The 16,394-nt window shown below is 44.6% G+C and overlaps 1 protein-coding gene across 1 annotated transcript in view; it reads left to right on the top strand.

The window, feature by feature from the left end:
- The first annotated feature begins 3,276 nt into the window (after nt 1-3,276).
- C18H12orf42 (chromosome 18 C12orf42 homolog) overlaps nt 3,277-16,394 on the top strand; it is a 149,909-nt gene continuing 136,791 nt past the window's right edge. Inside the window, exons 1-2 of the mRNA XM_028880259.2 lie at nt 3,277-3,455; nt 14,255-14,348. Of these exons, the coding sequence (XP_028736092.1) occupies nt 14,343-14,348 (6 nt within the window). The 5' untranslated portion in view covers nt 3,277-3,455; nt 14,255-14,342. The remainder of the gene's footprint in view (nt 3,456-14,254; nt 14,349-16,394) is intronic.

Here is a 16,394-nt window from a genome sequence, read left to right as displayed (position 1 = left end):
TGGGTGTGACTAGATGTGTGTGAGGGAGCACTTCCAGGCAGCATTGGTTGAGGGAGGAGTCACCTGACCAAGGCAACAGGCTCCCCCAGCAGCAGCCCAGCTGCAAAGGAGTTCTAGCAAGCAGCAGTGCTCTGCTTCGCTTCCCTTCTCGCTGGGAGGTGTGGCCTCCCTGTAGCTGTTGCTGCGGCTGCTCCCTTGGCCTTCCACTGGGGCTGAATACCGGTGACTGTCTAAGGACCTTCATAGCCCTCAGGGCGTCCAGCTTGGTGGACTGAACTGGGTATCTACTGGGCACTCAGCCTCTTTAGTGTGCAAGAAACTGCCCTTGGACTGCACATCCCCTATGGAATAAGCCAACTGAACAAACCTCCCATACATAGATCTATCTATCATCTATCTATCTGTCTGTCTGTCTGTCTGTCTACCTATCATCTCTCTCCATCCATCTATCTATCTCCTATCAGTTATGTTCCTCTAGAGAACCACTGTAGTTGGAATTTTCTTTGGGCCACCAACCAGCACCCAAATAAAGACATGGAGACTTATTATTAATTATGAATGCTCGGCCCTAGTTTTGGCTTGTCCCACTAGCTCTTTTAACTTACTATTTGTCTATGTTTTGCCTCAAGACTTTTTACCTTCCTTTGTGTCTGTCTGTCTGGTCTCTGGCATCTCTGTTTTCTTTCTTCTTTGAGGCCCAATTCCTCCTCCTTACTCTCTCCACCCAGAAGTCCCCTCGATACCTCCTCCTTCACGATTGGCTGTTCAACTTTTTCATAGACAAATCAGGTGCCTTAGGCAGGCAAGGTAAAACAGCAACACATCTTTACATAATTAGACAAGTGTAACACATTTCTACATAGCTAAAGAAATGTAGCACATCTTTGCATAGTCAAACAAATATTCCGTAACAAACCCCTTTTCTATATATTTGAAAGTATTGTGCAAATCAAAGAGAATGCTTGCTTCTCAAAATCCTCCTTATGAGTCACAATTAAAGGCAGTTTTGGTTAAGTAAAATTTTCTTTATCTTTTGAGCAGGTTTGTATATCTTTTCACGTCTATCTATTTTGTCAAAGCCACAGATATTTTGATGGCTCACCCTTTTCTTGCATATTGATGATACATTAGTGGGTCATTTGCTGGAGGGTCATCGAAAGTGACACATCCTTATGACTGTCATTTGCTACACAGTAACAGCAAATGAAAAATGAAAATCAATCTGACCCATGGTGTTGTATTTAAAAGTTAGAAGACAGAAGTTATATTTGCAAACCGACTTTAGTTAGGGAAGATGAAGAAGATCAATAAAAAACTTTGTGGCAAGGAATAGAAGCTCTGTCAGAAAAGAATGGAAGAAAGCACAAGAGAAAACCTGAAAGAAATAGTTTAATAATTTCAATGCAGAGTTGATTTGGAAAGAGTTCATTTTCTTCTTCTTTTGGAAAGCTGAACTCTGGGCAGTGGGTTTGAGTCACTAAATTAAAGAACCTTGTGGGGCGTGGGGGGCGGTGTGCAGCTCAGTGGTTGTCCAGTATGTGCATGGTAAGGCCACCAAGCAAGCAGCCAGCATGACAAACAAACCTCTGTTTCTTCAACAGCTGCCAGACCCTGGAATGAGGTCTATTAAGGGATACGGTTTTTTTTTTCAGCTCAAAGATCTTCAAAAAGAGGGTGGGTTTGAAATATGGGTGAAGGGTGGGGCAGAGTTCAGCTTAGAGCTCTGGTGTAGTTGCCGAATGTTTACTTTCTTTCGATGTTGTTTTGTAGACAAATGTCCCATATTTGGCCAACTCGAGAATATTCTACATAGTAGGAGTTGTGAACAAAACTTAACTCCCCCCACATATCTTCCCTCTGCCTGTCTGAGTCTAGGTTGCAGGCAGTGGCCTCCAATCCAGAGGCAGTTAGGCTCAGTGATGTAGTCTTGGCACCTGTGGAGTTGTTACTGTGGAGAAGTTGTGCCCCGAGGATCACCATGTCTGCCCTGTAGCTGGTAGCTGACCCCTGTATTCCAGCACTTGGCAGGCAGAAGTAGGAGGATGCCTGCGAAACTGAGGCCAGCCTGGGCTACAAAGGAAGACTATGCCCCAAGAAAGCTAAAAATTGCAAAATGGAACAAAGTTTGTATTGTGATTTGTCTTCGCCCCCAAATTTTGCAGCTTCAGGGTCCTGGTTCAGCTGGGATGTCATGTCGGATTCGTAGCTGAATTGTATTGCTATTCTAACATGGAAATCGATTCCCCATGGTTGGCACCAGGTCTCGATCAGTCACCCATTTCTGTGAACCACATTCTGGGTTGGAGCTGTGGCAAGCAGCCCTGTGGTGCCACCCTGACGTTCATGTCATAGCTTTGATATGGCATACTGGCTTACTTAAGTGCTTCTGGGGGGTCTTGTTTTGCTTCTGAGATAGTATGTTGGCCCATAGCCTAGGCTGACCTGGAACTCAGAGATTCTTCTGCCTCATCCTTCTCACTGCTGGAATTATAGTAGTGAGCACTATGACGCCTTTCAGCTTTCAGACTATTTTTAACCCGTAGAATTGCTGGGGGCAGTAGGCTCATGTGTGGGCAATCCCCAAACGGGGGCAGCTCAGATAGGACGATCCTAGCGAGTTCCCGACCAGCCTAGGCTACATACACAGAATGTTCAGTGCTACACCCGGGCAGTGAGTTTGAGGCCGGTATGGGTTACCAAACAGTGAATCCCTGTCTCAGAAACCTAACCACTGCCACCCCAGGGCAGATTCAAAACCCAAATCAAAACCAAACCTAAACAAGCCCTGGCTTAGGGTTGGTTGCAGTGTGTGGTTCGTGGGTCTTTCTCTGCTCGGCTGCATACAATCTCCAGGCGGATGTGAGCCGCCTTTGTGGGAACAGCTCAGTCCTTGACTAGCTAGAATAGAATTTCTAGAAAGTTTCTGAACCAGAGAGTAAGTCTGTGGCTCACAGGCAAAGGGAATGGGCCCTGTTCCCAACTACAGCATCGCCCTGCCCCCTGCTGTCGGCTACAGCGCCATTATCCTTTTAACTTGGATTGGCAGGGGACTTTAGGAGACTTTTTTTTCCCTTCTTCTTCTTAATTCCTAGAACTACCTCCTTCGTGGAAAACCAACTCTGTTAAAAGGTCAGCAGGTGACGCTCGCATTCTTAAACTGAAGGCCTGTCCAGGCCTTGGTAGAGCAGACTATCGGAGAATGATGTGGACGCTGTCCCTGTGACTTTGGTGGCAGGGGCGGGGCAGGGTCTAGTCTACTCGCAATGCTGGCCCCATTGTGGTTGCCCGGAGACTGAGGGGCTCTCGGGACCGCACCCCGAGGTGCCCACAAGAGTTGGGTAGTGTGGGACCAGCTCGCTTGGAGGAGTCTGCGGCGAGCTCAGGACAGGGCTTTCTGCAGCTGCAGGTAGACAGGCAGAAGAGGAAGTCGTGGGTCCGGTCTGGACACCGAGGAGGTGGGTTGCTCAGAGAGGGACGCTGTGCTTCTGGCTTCTGTAGACTCCAGCCACCTCGGGTGGGGGCGGCTCTCGGGAGGGGCCGTGGGGCGGCGAGCAGCGGAGTCCGATCGTCCCCGGTGGTCGTCATCCCCCTCCACCCCGCTTGACCAGTCCCAGGGTGGAGGCGACAGAACTGCGCCCCGCCCCCGCCCCTGCCGCCCCGTACCCACACCAAGACGCACACGCTCCTTAATCTTTTCCCCCCACCCCCCGCCCCCGGTTGCCCGGGCGACGGCCCAGACGAGCAGGTGATGCATTGACAGCGAGCAGATGGTCCCCCGTGGAGGCGAGCGCGGCCCACAATGCGCCCAGCGCCGCGATCCCACTGCGCCGCCCCCGCCCCGTGGCCCGCGCTGCCCGCATGCTAATAGGGGTCGGGGGAGGGGCCTGGGGCGGGGCCGTGCGCCCTGGGCACGCCCCCTGATCTTGCAGTCACTTCGCCTCATTTTTTCCCTAATGCGGTCTCGAATCCCCGCATCTGAAGAGTTTTCCTATGTCACACCCAGCACGCTTCATCTCTCTCCGAACTCTGTCTAAGTGGATCCAGGCTACCCACCCCACCTCCCCACACACACATCCACACTTTGCCTTTCTCCCATTCTGCAGTTGCAGGAACCACATTGACTCCCTGCTGGCATTTCATGGTCGATCTGGGAAGACTAGAGGAATGGGTTTTCACCACAGCCCAGCCTCGATCCCTGCTTCTAGACCTGGCATTGGAATGGCAAAATGTGTAAAGACTCCCGCCCCCCAGCCCGCCCCCACCCCCTATAACCCAATGCTTCATGGCCTTTTCAGGCTGCTGCTTTTCCGGGGACTTTCCTTTCTGGAAGTTCAGAAATAAATCACTCGCTGGTGACTAGTGTGCTGCCCCTCCCGGGAAGCCCCTCCCATTCACACAGCCTCCCCCCATTCATTGGACGCACACACCCTCTTCCCTAACCTATTCACCGCTGTGTGGCAAATTGAGGCGATCTTATAGCGAGGGCACGAAAACTGCCGGGCAGTATTCACAATTTTAATACTAACTTCATAGCTGTCACATAAATTCATTGCCAGGCCGACTCTATAATGGCCACGAAATAACTTTAAGAGAAGGGGGCAGATCTGAGGACAGTGCCATGGCATTTCTTTGATTTGCAGGTGCTCCCCCGCCCTCCTCCTTTAAACCATTACTACAGTAACTGCAGATAGCTTTCTCTTTCTTTTTTTTAACTGTCACACAGAGAGCTTTAAAAAAGCCATCCTTCTCCTTTTTATTTTACAGTAGATAAAAAATGCCAAATGCCAATAAAGGTTTTAAAAAAAAAAAGCAGTGGAAAAAAGAAAAAGAAAAAGAGACTAGTGAATAAAGTTGGGACAATACTGGGTCACAGAGCTGTCGAAACTAATGTCATAGTGCGGCTGTTGGGCGGGCGTACAGAAAACTTCTTGTTTCTTGATTTTTATGGAGATTTGGTGTGTGGCACGAAGCACTCCCTGAACAGGTTTAGAACAAGTGGGAAAGAAAGCACTCACAATAAACTCCCCTCCGACGGTCTTTCTGCCCACAAACACCTGTGAGTTACAAAGAGGCCTTTTGGAGGACAAAGAGAGGCCAGAGGGCCGGGCTATTGTTGCAAAATGGATGCCTCATGTACTCAAGGCTGTACGAGAGGGGTTGTTTTATTTTAAAACATGTCCTGGATCCTTGCTATGCAAACTTACAACCAGAAACCAAGCAGTTCTTCCGAGGGCTCTTTAGGACTGTTTCAAATGCGTCTGCTCCCGAGCCAGTGTTAGCCAGCGTTTTTGCTAAGTTCTTAGACTAGTGGAACTCAGTAGAATTCAGAGAGTCGATTTATGCAAGCCTCCTAGGGAAGGGAAGTTAGTGATCATTACCCAACACAGAGAAAAAAGTGGTTAGAATGTGTACTTAAAAGACGGATACTATTTGTATTCATTTGAAACATTATGAGAGCATGTTTCTTTCCCTGGGAATGGTAATAATTTTATGTTTATCTTCTTGGTCTCTCGCTTTTCTTTTTTCTGTTTTTGAGACAAGGTCTCTCTATGTAGCCCCAGCTGTCCTGGAACTTGCCATGTAGAACAGGCTGGTCTTTGCCTCTACTTCCTGAGTGATGGAATTAAATGTGTGCACCACCGCACCCGGATGCTTACCTTGTCTTGATCTTATGATTTAGGCTTATCACTTGAAGATTTTTCTTTTCTTGTTGCCCATTTTGACTTTGCCCTTCCTCTTTGTCACTTCCTTCCCAATAAATTAGAACGATTGGAAAGCATATAAAACCATGAGGCAATAATTTTAAATTGGGTGACATTCCCTTTGCTTAAGATAACTAAAGGAGGCCAGAGTCAACTGTAGCCCGAAGCTAGTAAGGAAACAGGGAAGCAAACAGCCATGTGGCCAGCAGCCACGTGACCAGCTCAAGGGGTGGTGCACACATGGAGAGGGTAGGTGTGAACAGCTCAAGGGGTGGGGCACACAGGGAGAGGGTAGGTGTGAACAGCTCAAGGGGGGTAGGTGTGAACAGCTCAAGGGGTGGTGCACACATGGAGAGGGTAGGTGTGAACAGCTCAAGGGGCGGTGCACACAGGGAGAGGGTAGGTGTGAACAGCTCAAGGGGTGGTGCACACATGGAGAGGGTAGGTGTGAACAGCTCAAGGGGCAGGGCACACATGGAGAGGGTAGGTGTTCACCAGCATGTGGTGTGAAAAATCAAGACTTCAGTTTCAGTGTGTTAAGTTTAAGCTATTGTTGAGGGGCTAAATGGAGATGTTGGGTGTAGGGTCAGACAGCTGACTTGTGGTGTGCGTGCATGGGCAGGGAGGGAGGGTGTGGGTCATTCTGTAGCTTTCCGGAGATCTGTGATGGGAGGTGACATACAAAGATTAGCGAGGCCACAGGATTTCTCACTTTTCGAATCGGAACCAGAAATGCTGATTCAATGTGATAGTTAATCCAGAGGAAGACTCGAGAAGTCAGGGGCCAGGAAAGGAACCATCAGAATCTCAGTGAACGGATGTCATGAACAGGTAGGAACCTACAAAAGAGCAGAGAGGTAACCTGTCACGAGAGGTAAGAGAGGCTGACAGAGACAGGAAGAAGCTATGCCACAGATCAGAGGGGTTTAGGGGTCAAGTAGTTGTAATGGCATGCAGCTGAAGTATTAAAGTTCTTTCCACCGTGCTGAATTGTTGAAATTGAGAGACAATATGCAAATGACTGGCAAGTCTATTTAAGGTGGCACACGCCTTTAATCCCAGCACTCTGGGGGGGGGGGCAGAGGCAGTTGAATCCCTGTGAGTTCGAGGCCAGCCTGGTCTACAGAGCGAGTTCCAGGAAAGGCGCAAAGCTACACAGAGAAACCCTAAACACACACACACACACACACACACACACACACACACACACACACACCCCTATACATACATACACACATACACACATTTACACACACACTCACACATACACATACACATATACACATACTTATACATACACATACATGCATACACACACATATACACATACTCACACATATATACACACATACATACACACATGCATACACAAACACACACACACACATACACACACACACACACACACACACACACACACACACACACACACACCTGAAACTGAGAATGTTTTAGCATCTCCAATAGGCTAAAGGTTATTTTGAGAATTCAGTAAATAAATTCTTCCTCATTGTCTCTTTCCCTCCTACCCTCTCTGCTTTGTGCAGACCAGGCTAAGCCTGGAATCACGATTCTCCTGCCTCGGTCTCCGGGTGCAGGGTTTATCAGGGACGCCTTCCCTGTCTCCTCAGATACACACGCAGGAGCTGGGGTAGGTAGAAGGGTGGTGGCAGGGCCAACTGCTGCACCCGCAAAGTCTGGTTGTCATGGAGAAGCAGGTGAGATGCTGGGTGTGAGCATCTGGGCCCAGAGAAGTAAAGGACAACCCAAGACAACAGCAGAGGCTGGGCGAGACTCTTGCTGTACTTCTTTCTCTTTTTAAAAAACAGATTTACTTTTGTTTTCTGTGTGTGAATGTTTTGCCTGTATGTATGTATGTATGTGCGCCACATGTGTGAAGTATCTGCAGAGGCCAGAACAGGGTGTTGGATCCCCTGGAGCTGGAGTTACAGACTGTTGTGAGCTGCCATGTGGGTGCTGGGATTTGAACCTGGGTCCTCTGGAAGAGCAGCCAGTGCTCTTAACCACTGAGCCATCTCTCTAGGCCTCTTATAACTTTTTCTTTAAAGGTCCTGGTAAATGTAGCCAAATAGGTGTAGGTTTTCTCCCGTCTAACCAGTTATCTGCTGAAAGGAAGAATACGTATGCTTTTTTAAAAGATGTATTAATTAGATAACTTATTTATTCATTCTTTGGGTTTTTTAGAGATAGAGTTTCTCTGTGTAGCTCTGGCTGTCCTAGAACTCATTCTGTAGACCAGGCTGGCCTTGAACTCACAGAGATCCGCCTGGTTCTGCCTCCCTGAGTGCTGGGTATTTTTCCTGCATGTATACTTGTGTAGCACACATGTTCAGTCTCCATGGAGTCAGAAGAGGGCATTGGATCCCTTGGAACCGGAGTTACAGATAGTTGTTTGTGGCCATGTAGGGGCAGGGATTTGAACCTGGGTCCTCTGGAAGAGCATCTGTGTTATAATTGCTGAACCATCTCCACAGCTCTGGTATTTGTTTCAGTATTCCCTCTGGGGAGCACAGCTGCTTCCAAGGAAACAGAAGGCAGGAACTAATTTTCTCTTGCTCAAGTGTGTAAAAGAGCCCTCAAATGTATGAAACCACTGTGTAAAATTTCATGGCAATATAGTCAAGAGCCTCGACAAACTATTTTATTAACAGGAAAGATAATCAGAACTGACTTAAGGAGGGATGGAAGCCCTGGGTAGAGCTACAGAAATGGCAGAGATGAGGAAAAATGCCTTGGGATAATTATCTCCAAAAGGGCTTTGAGTCCTGATCATCTTACACACACATGTATTTTGGGGGGCCGAGGATGTAGCTCAGTGGTAGAGCACTTGCCTAGCATCCATAAGTACTTGATCCACAGTGCTGCAAAAACAGAAAATGAAAAGTGAATTCTTTTCATGTATTAAGTAAACACAAATTAGTCATAGAAGTTATGGAATGTAAGAGCTGATGAAATTTTCCCAATTCATGACATTTTAGCTAGAAAAAGAATAATCAAACAAAGCCAACAAGCTATTTTACTCATACATATGTATGTTACTGCTTTGAAAACTTCATTCACACATTAGATTTATGAGTGTACACAGGATATATTAAGAGGGCATTGTTTAATGATAGTTTAGGGATTCTAGAAATGCATCACAGTAGGATAAATAAGCAGATCATCCAAAAATCCTATTAGATACTAACCATGAGATATGTCCTAGTTAATTTTGTTAACTTGACACAAGTTAGAGTTATCTGAGAAGGGGACCACAATCTTACGGGAAAAACGCCTCCATGAGATTGGCTCGTAGGGAAGCCTGTGGGGCTTAACAATTGATATGGGGGAACCCAGTCCATGCGGCCACACTACCCCTGGGCAGGTGGTCCTGGGGTGTATAAGGAAGCAGACTAAGCATGCCCTGGGAGAAAGCAGTGTTCCTCGGTGGCCTTTGCTTAGGTTGCTTCCTCCAGGTTCCTGCCCTGACTTTTCTCAGTGATGGCGTGATTTGAGGGTTGTAAGCCGAAACAAACCCTTGCCTCTCCAAGCTGCTTTTGGTCAGTGTTTTACACAGCAATAGAAACCCCAGCTAAGACACAAATGTACAACAGTTCTTCTTTTAAATTTTATTTCAAGCGTGTGTGTTTTGCTTGCGTGCATGTTCATTCACTATGTGCATGCAGTGCCCACAGAGGCCAGAAGAGGGCGTCAGATCCTCTGGAACTAGAATTACGGACGGCTTTAGTCACCATGTGGGTGGGAACTGGAAACTGAACCCTGGTCAACTGGAAGAGGAGCAGTGCTCCTTAACCACTGAGCATCTCTCCACTGCACAGTAGTTACTCTTTTTTAAAACTTAGTTTTGGTTTTTTGAGACAGGGTTTCTCTGTGTGGCTCTGGCTGTCCTGGAACTCACTCTGTAGACAAGACTGGCCTTGAACTCACAGAAATCTACCTGCCTCTGCCTCCAGGCTTATGACACCATACCCACTTAAAAAAAACTTTCATTATTTACTTGTTTATTTATTATTACAGTAGTTATTCTTTATAAAAGTTTAAAATGTATTTTAAGGTATATTCTTTGGCAGTTTTACACATGGATAAAACACATTTTTAGTCATTTTTATCCCTGTTATCATCTCTTACCATCAGCCACTGAGAAAATAAAGTGTCCATTTTTTTGAGATTCATCATCATAGTTAACAACAAAAAGTTGGGAACGCATAAACTAGAGTGACAAAATAAGACAGTGTCACTATTGGTTGGGACTCTTCTGAAAATTGTTAGCAAATCCATCAGACATGGACAGACATATGGGGTAGAGCCAGGTAAAATGAACAAGGTCACTAATGGCAAATAACATTTCTCACTAGTAAAATCTTGGAAAAACATACAAGATGAGACATAGAAATGTTAACTTTTAAGAATAATCATAATAATCATAATCATAATCATCATAATCATAATCATCATCATAATAATAATAAACTAGTAGATTTCCAGGAAAATTCACCCTACAGAAATGCAGCCCCAGATGAATAGACTTTAGGAATACGTCTTTGGAATTTGGCATCTATCCTTCCCTGAATTTGAAAGCAAGGATACTGGGCCTTTTGTTCTCAGGAGAAACAGAAAGCTGTAGAAGATTAAAGTATGTACACCATACCATTGACACCTATTCAGGATTTCAGTGGGCAACTCCTATGAGTTCTAAAAAGACTGATTCTGTGATTACACACCTCTTAGAAGTTATGGCCATCATGGGAATACCTGTACAAATTAAGACAGATAATGCCCCAGAATATGTCTCCAATAAAATGAGACAGTTCTTTGCTTATTACAATATAAAGCATGTTACAGGTAAACCACACAATCCCACAGGCCAAGTAGTCATAGAAAGATCCAATCAAACTTTAAAGGATATGCTAAATAAAAAGCAACAGGTAACAATGACTCCTAAAAATAGATTACATAGTGCTTTATTAACTTTGAATTTTCTCAATGCTGATGAGAAAGAATAATAGCTGCGGAGAGACATTGGACGACAGACAAAACTCCTGAGCTAAACCAACCGGTTTATTTCAAAGATGTACTGACCTCAGAATGGAAACCTGGATATGTCCTACATTGGGGAAGGGGTTTTGCTTTTGTTTCTGCAGAAGAAAAGCTATGGATACCAAAAAAAATTAATAAAAATTCGATTCAAACAGGAGAAACCCCTTGTTGAGGAGAAGTAAAAGATCATCCACCAATGTGATATCTCTACAAGTTGTAAGAAAAATTTAACAATCAAAGGTTGGGGTAGGGTTCTGTTTTTGTCTTTCCAAGATAATGGAAATACCCATCTTCCAGAAATCATAAGGCCTTGAATATCTGGATGTTTACAGCAGAAAGAAAGAATCTATTAGTACCAATCTACACAGGGTAAAATCTCACTGTCTAACATCTATATCTCTATCAATCTAAAGAAGTTGTGGTTCCAATTCAATTATAAATCAAGCTGGCTTTGGGGATGGAATTGGCTCACTCCTTCTCTAAACCCAAGCATATTGCTTAAAGAAAAGGTTGAGAGATTCTGCAGTCCTGTATCAGAAGAGCCCTCTTGTGTGGGACAAAAGAAAACTAATAAAAAGGCACCATTGTCTTCAAGATTCTAATTCTCTCCATGCTTACTCTTGATTTCTTGGAATCCTTTCTTACATGCCATGTCATCTTTAAAACCAAACTTTCCATTTTGATAAAAAATAAGTTTTTCCAATAACAATCTCTGAAGAAAGATGGGGCTCCAACAACAACTCTACCCAATCCAAAATGATGCCATGGTTATCATCATCATACTACAGTTCTTGCCAGAATTTCAGACAATCTTACCCATTACTCTGAGACTTACTGCGGAATCTACAGTTAGTTTAACTGAGATTTAACTATCTGAGCTTTCTCACAGTACCCAACAGAAATACCACACCCCCTAAACAATAGGAAACAATTCTAAGAAAATGACACCCCTTCTCCCTAAGGTTTCATATTTCTCAGGGTTATGGATGATGGTTATAGGGTTAGGGGTGAAAGGCATTCCAGTTTTGATCTGGAATTTCCAACCCCCATTGAGGTTTTAGTAACTGTCACGTCTACAAGGCGGGGCTGAAAGAGGACTCCTAAAGACCCGAGATCCAGATGGGCTGGCTCTCTTGGTTCCTGGACCCTGGACGCTGGAGGTAGACCGAGCAGAGTTCTCCAGAGAACACTGCCGGATTGCGCTACACCTTTCCCAGACCCTGTAACCTATCCCTTCATTTGTAAGTTACCCCACAAAATAAACCTCCCTTTTAACTACGTGGAGTGGCCTTAATAATTTCACCAATAGAACACCTCTTCCTGTTGTTGTTAGCATTAGAACTTTATGTTAGCATACAAAGTAGTGGGTTTCATGGTTAAGGTGCTTTCCAGGCAGGCAGTGGTGGCACACGCCTTTAATCCAAGCACTTGGGAGGCAGATGCAGGTGGATCTCTGTGAGTTTGAGGTCAGCCTGGTCTTCAGAGTGAGTTGTAGTCCAGCCAAGACTATATAGCAAGACTATGTCTCCCACACAAAACAAAACAAAGCAAAACACCCAACGAAAAACCAAACAACAATGAGAATAAGGTGTGGTTTTTTTTTTTTTTATCAGTAGTTTCTCAAGTATGTGAGAGACAAGTAATTTTAACCATACACAGACTCCTATGAGTGGTTTGGAAAAGTGACCATCCTAAGTCCTTTTATGGGACTAAATGACCTTGATGGGAATGTAAAGGTATAAAGATGACGGTGGGATGGATTTTACTTATGATCACTGAAGAAAAAATAGAATTAATATTGTGACAGTAATGCACCCCAGCACTGAACAGAAACATGCTATGACCATGGATGCTTGACTGGCTTACTGTTGTGAATTTTATTAGTATGACATTGTATTAACAGGTTAACAATGAAAACATGGCCGTCCTAAAACATCCAGAGAACATCTGCTCCTCTTTAAAAATAAAAAAACCAAGAATCCTTATAAGCTGAGAATGGAAGGGGGTCTGCTCAACCTTGTAAAGACATCTACCAAAGAGTTAGAAAAATATGGCACACTTTGTACCTGAGCATGGAAATATGCCAGTTCTTTTAAATATCAGAAGCAATAATGAATATCCAACTCGTGGAAAGGCTGAATGTTTGGGGCCTCCATCTCTCGAGTGTGCACACCCATGGAACTATCAGCATTGTCTCGTGTTATTTTTTGTACCCCATTCTTTGTCTCCTACTTAGTGAACCCTTTATAGCCACTTTCATATTTTGCTTTCTGTAATAGAAATATCTTAAGATTCAAGTCTCAGAACTACAAATATAAAATTATTTATTAAAAATGAACATGAGTCGAAAGCACAGGAAACTACTGGAGACATAGACAGGGCTTGTCCTTCTGAGCCATTTTAATGGATCAGAATGTTCCCGATTTCCCTAGGCCTCTCCTGTCTACCTAGAGCACTTTGCAAATCCCAGAATGTTCCAGATCCACAGCGAGGGCTACACAAATGTGGACTTACTATATTGCCTTCATAGTAAGTCTGTTTTGGGGGGAAAACATCCATGTACACCACCACAGCTTCACCTATTGCAGATGCGAGCTAGTGCAGCAAGAAAAAAATTTAGGGCTTAGATATTTGAAAGGAAGAGGGAAGAAGAGCGGTCGGTATTAGCAAGATACACAACCGTTCACGTTAAAGGTCTCCAGTAATCTACGAACACGTATTTCATCATTAATGTGAGGGTATTAGTCAGCTTTCAGTTTAAGATTCCCCCCAAAGTTTAAAAGAGATTGTTTAATCTGGAGCCAAATATGAGTAACCACGGTCTGGGAACATAGCTGTAGATTACTTCAAATTTCACGCTTCAATGAGGTGTACTAGTACTAGTTTATAGTACAGAATAAAGTCAGTCATGAGTCAAGATGAGATACTTCCCAAACACACCAAAGCAGGGAAATTCTGCTATAGGCCGCAGATGCTGTCTGAAGATATTCTCAGCCCTTGGGTTGTGGACTCTCTCAGTCTACAAGCACATTTCAAAGGGCTTACCTAATGGTCCTGAGGGTGTTCGGCCACACAAGTGCATTTTTATACCCTGGAAGTGATTTGAAAAATACACACACCTGTAGCTCTGGTATTGGGAATTCTGAGTTGGAGGCCAATCTGGGGTACACAGCCATACCCTTTGTCAAAACCAAAACCAAAACCAAAACCAAAACCAAAACCAAAACCAAAACCAAAACCAAAACCAAAACCAAAACCAAAACCAAAAAACATCCCAATGCAAAGATAAAACAAAATTAACAAACTGAAACAAACCTAACTATTTCCTAGGACAGGGAATCTATGTCTTAAAAACAGATAAACTTACATTTTGGAAAAGTATCAAGTGTTACCAGAATTCATTGTCAAGAAATAACGTTTTAGGTAGGATGATGTAGTGTCTTAGTAGATCACTACATCACTGTAACTGGCTCTTTCTCCATCTGTCATCACAGGAGACTGAACTCACAGACGGATGCCTAAGGTGACTGGTATGGAGGAATGGGAGAAGCATTCTAACTAGATATTAGACTCTGCCACAGGATGCAGGTAGTGTGTGAAAGAAACTTTTTATTTATTTATTTATTTATTTTTGATCACTGAGTGGGATTGCTCCAGGTCAGCCATTCATTTTGATTCTTGCAGCAACGGTATTGGCCTCACAGTTCAAAACATCCTGTTCGTTTGTATTCGCCCGTCTGCAGTGATGTGTGAAATATGCAGACGAGAGCATAACTGCGCATGCCTTCAGAACATGCAATTTTTTCCCCACTTGAACAAAACATTACACTTCTGTTAAGCACCTGGAGGTACAGCCCCCCCCTTTCTTTGACGTTGTATGTATTTGCTAAGGTGGCGCGTGCCATACAGGCGGGGTGTATGGGGTTAAAACTACCGCTGGGGTCCCTGAGTTGGACAAGCTCATGTTTTGAACAGGAAGTCCCTCCCAAATCTACTGCCATGTAAAGAAAGTGAGAACTCTGAGTCGGCACCACCCATCCTTCCTGGACCACTCTCTGCAAACCGAGGGGCTTAAACGCTTTTTAGCCCCGAAGGTCAGAAGTCTGACACACCCTTTGGGTTAAAAATTTGGATGTTGGCAGTTCTCTGGTACTACCTGAAGACTTGCCATTTCTTTATCATTTCCAGCTTCCTGACCCTACCCGGGCTTGGCCCCTGCTGCTTCTCCTCCTCCTCAAAGCCAGCTGCCATAGGTTGTTGAGTCCCTCTCAAATGGCCTTGCTCCGGCCTCTCCACCTCACCTGTCAACTGTTAAGGACCCTTGAGCTCTCCTAGGCTAATCCTTCTTCACAGTCCTTAACTAATTACAGTTGCGAAGTTCCATGGTACAGGAAGGTACCATGTTCATACAGCAGGTGTGAGGACACAGACACCGGAAGGGGAAATTGAACATTGGACATCACTTCCCACTTCCTCTGCTTGCTCTGCTCTGGCCATCTTTCCACACACATGCCAGCCTCTCTGCTCACTTGCTCTCCATGGTGTGGAATGTCTTACACTCTTAGTTCATATCTCTGCTCAGAGGGCCTTCAAGGAACCATGTGTCTAAAACTTGCCCTGTGCTCTCTTACCTCATACTGTTCCTCATATTTTCTTCATAGAACTTCTCTCTTCTGTCAGGGTCTCCTGCTGAAGGTGAGAAGCAGGCCAACTTTGCTTCCTTGGGCCACTGAGAAACTAGCCAAGCGCCTAATACACAGAATGAACATATCAATGCAATTTGCCTCTTAATGTTCTATGTTCTTCAGTAAGCTGGATCCTAACCAAGTATTTTATGAAGATGAGCTGGTTGGTCTTTGAAAGTGTGTGCCAGAGAATGCCGTGTGTAAAACAGCGCATTACCGTTCTGCCCTTTGAAAGCTGGGCACACGTACATTCTGCGGTCAGTAGCTTCTCAGAGACAGCTCCAGCTATGGGAGGCTTTTCTTCTTTAACTGCTTCAGCACTGGCCTCGCTGTTTAGGGAACATGAGTTGAGCTAGTATAAAGTGTTTGTGGTGAGAGTTACCACCATGGTTGTAGCAAGGCAAGGGTCAGCTGTCCCAAGACAACAGTAGCAGTTGTAGTCCAGGCTTGTAGTGGTTATCTGCCTACTTATGCAAGCCAAAGCTTGCTGGAAGATCAAGTTTTATAAGGAATTAGTTTATTTTAAAGACTGAAATATCTGTTTTAACTTGTGAAGTAAGTTTTGAAGATTATGCTATGTTCCCCACTGTCCCTTCTAAGAGAATAGAATCGTTTCAGTCAATAAAAAATATACTTTAGGCTGGGCGGTGGTGGCATACAAATTGGATCCCAGCACTCGGGAGGCAGAGCCAGGTAGATCTCTGTGAGTTCAAGACCAGCCTGGGCTACAGAGCGAGATCCAGGACAGGCACCAAAACTACACAGAGAAACCCAGTCTTGAAAAACAAACAATTTTATTACTATATATATATAGTAATAAAAAGAGATTATGCTACTCTAGTGGCCAGATTTAAGCTGACACTAGTTGGTGATGAACTCAGATGAATATTAGGTGTCCTTTCATAAATAGCCCTGTTACTTGAAGTTTTTGAGAACAGAGATCAATAAT

Source organism: Peromyscus leucopus, chromosome 18, assembly GCF_004664715.2.
Source record: "Peromyscus leucopus breed LL Stock chromosome 18, UCI_PerLeu_2.1, whole genome shotgun sequence".
Classification (NCBI taxonomy): Eukaryota; Metazoa; Chordata; class Mammalia; order Rodentia; family Cricetidae; genus Peromyscus; species Peromyscus leucopus.
Note: the sequence above shows the minus strand (reverse complement) of the source record. Positions and strands in the feature narration are given on the sequence as shown.